This window comes from Palaemon carinicauda, chromosome 14 (genome assembly GCF_036898095.1).
Source record: "Palaemon carinicauda isolate YSFRI2023 chromosome 14, ASM3689809v2, whole genome shotgun sequence".
Lineage (NCBI taxonomy): Eukaryota > Metazoa > Arthropoda > Malacostraca > Decapoda > Palaemonidae > Palaemon > Palaemon carinicauda.
The window spans coordinates 129747530-129749574 of NC_090738.1; the positions used below are offsets into that span (position 1 = coordinate 129747530).

General features: G+C 37.9%; 1 protein-coding gene across 1 annotated transcript in view; it reads left to right on the forward strand.

Annotated features, from left to right (window-relative positions):
* LOC137653024 (exodeoxyribonuclease 7 large subunit-like) overlaps positions 1 to 1500 on the forward strand; it is a 1870-nt gene extending 370 nt beyond the window's left edge. Inside the window, exon 2 of the mRNA XM_068386415.1 lies at positions 1069 to 1500. Coding sequence (XP_068242516.1) covers positions 1069 to 1500 — 432 coding nt within the window. The remainder of the gene's footprint in view (positions 1 to 1068) is intronic.
* Positions 1501 to 2045: the final 545 nt, after the last annotated feature.

The window sequence follows — 2045 nt, forward strand, 5'->3', positions numbered from 1 at the left end:
TGAATCCGGTAGGATTATGACAGAATTTAACCCAATAAGATAAAGAAAGAATGAACCAGTTAAGATAAAGACAGAATGAACCCTATAAGACAAAGACGGAATGAATCTGATAAATAAAGACAGAATTTATGACAGAATGAACCCAATATGATAAAGAAAGAATGGACCAGTTAAGATAAAGAAAGACTGAAGACAGATAAAAAAATGAACCCAATGATAATAATAATGATCTTGTTCTGAGAAGATTTAATGAACCCGATAAGATAAAGGCAACGAAACCAATGAGATAAAGACACAAGGAATCCGGTAAGATAAAGCCAGAATGAACCCTGGATAAGATAAAGACAGGATGTATCCGATAAGATAAGGACAGAATGAACTCGATGAAATAATGACAGAAAGAACCCAATAAAATAAAGAAAGAATGAACTCTATAAGATAGACAGAACGAACCCAGATAAGATAAAGAATGAACATAGAAAGATAAAGAAAGAATGAACCCAAGTGCTGTATAGAGTGTCTCAGTTCCTCCATTGTAGTGTAATGTCATTTCGAGTCCTCTTTTCTCGGTGTCTCTATACTTTTGCGAGCGTCGCAAATTACATTTGTGTCCCCTTTCCCTCTTCTTGTCGTTATTTTGGCAAGATGAAACACCAGTGAACTCCATCCTTCCCCCCCTCTCCCCATCCTGGCCTGTGTGTCTCCTATTGCCTTTCAGGAGATAAAATCTTCATCATTGCTGTTCGAGTATTGTCGTTTGTCATAAAGTTATTCTCCCTGTTACTGGCTTGTCTTCGCGTTCTGTAGCTTTACTTCTCTTAGTAATCTGAAACTGGAACTTAGCTTAAACAGCTGGAATTGGAAATTGAGCCTAATCAGCTGAAAATGAAAAATGATCTTGGTCAGCTAAAACTGGAACTTGAACTTAATCAGCGGAAACTGGAACAAGAGTTTAATCAGCTGAAACTGGAACTTGAGCTTAATCAGTGGAAACTGGAACAAGAGTTTAATCAGCTGTAACTGGAAAATGATCTTAATCAGCTTAAACTGGAACTTTGGATTAATCAGCTGACACTGGAAGTTTGTCTTAATCAGCTAAAACTGGAAATTGAGCTTAATAAGCTGAAACTGGAACTTGGGCTTAATCAGCTGAAACTGGAACTTGAGCTTAATGAGCGGAAACTGGAAATTGAGCTCAATCAGCTGAAACTAGAATATGACCTTAATCACCTGAAACTGGAACTTGTGCTTAATCAGCTGAAACTGGAACTTGTACTTAATCAGCTGAAACTGGAACTTGTGCTTAATCAGCTGAAACTGGAACTTGTGCTTAATCAGCTGAAACTGGAACTTGTGCTTAATCAGCTGAAACTGGAACTTGTGCTTAATCAGCTGAAACTGGAACTTGTGCTTAATCTGCTGAAAATGGAAGTTGAGCTTAATCAGCTGAAACTGGAAGTTGAGCTTAATCAGCTGAAACTGGAAATTGAGCTCAATTAGCTGAAACTGGAACTTGAGCTTAATCAGCTGAAACTGGAACTTGAGCTTAATCAGCTGGAACTGGAACTTGAGCTTAATCAGATGAAACTGGAAATTGAGTTCAAGGCTTTTGTTGTCTCCTTCCCTTTGTCATCTCTCTGACGTTACCCCTAGTCGTTATTCGCACTCTTTAGGTTCTCCAGGTCAGATGGCTGTACTGTGTATGCATATATGATTAGTGCTAGACTGGTATCTCCTCTAATGCTGTTACGTCGACAAGTATGTTATTGACTAACAGTAGATTGTGAGGAGGAGGAGGGTCTATATGCTTCTGTAAAAGGAATATGAATTGTATGAAACTATTCTTAGTAGTGGCTTTACTATTCTTAGTAGGGGCTTATATTACCCAAGGAAGATACGAAACTATTTGGTTGTGCCCTTTTTTAACATGTGGCCCAAAAATTCTTAAAACTTGTTATTTTTTTCCGACCTCTAATCTTTAGAGGAATTAAATTCCAGCCTGCATTTGAGAATGTGAGGTGCTGGAATGTGTATTCTGAATGTTG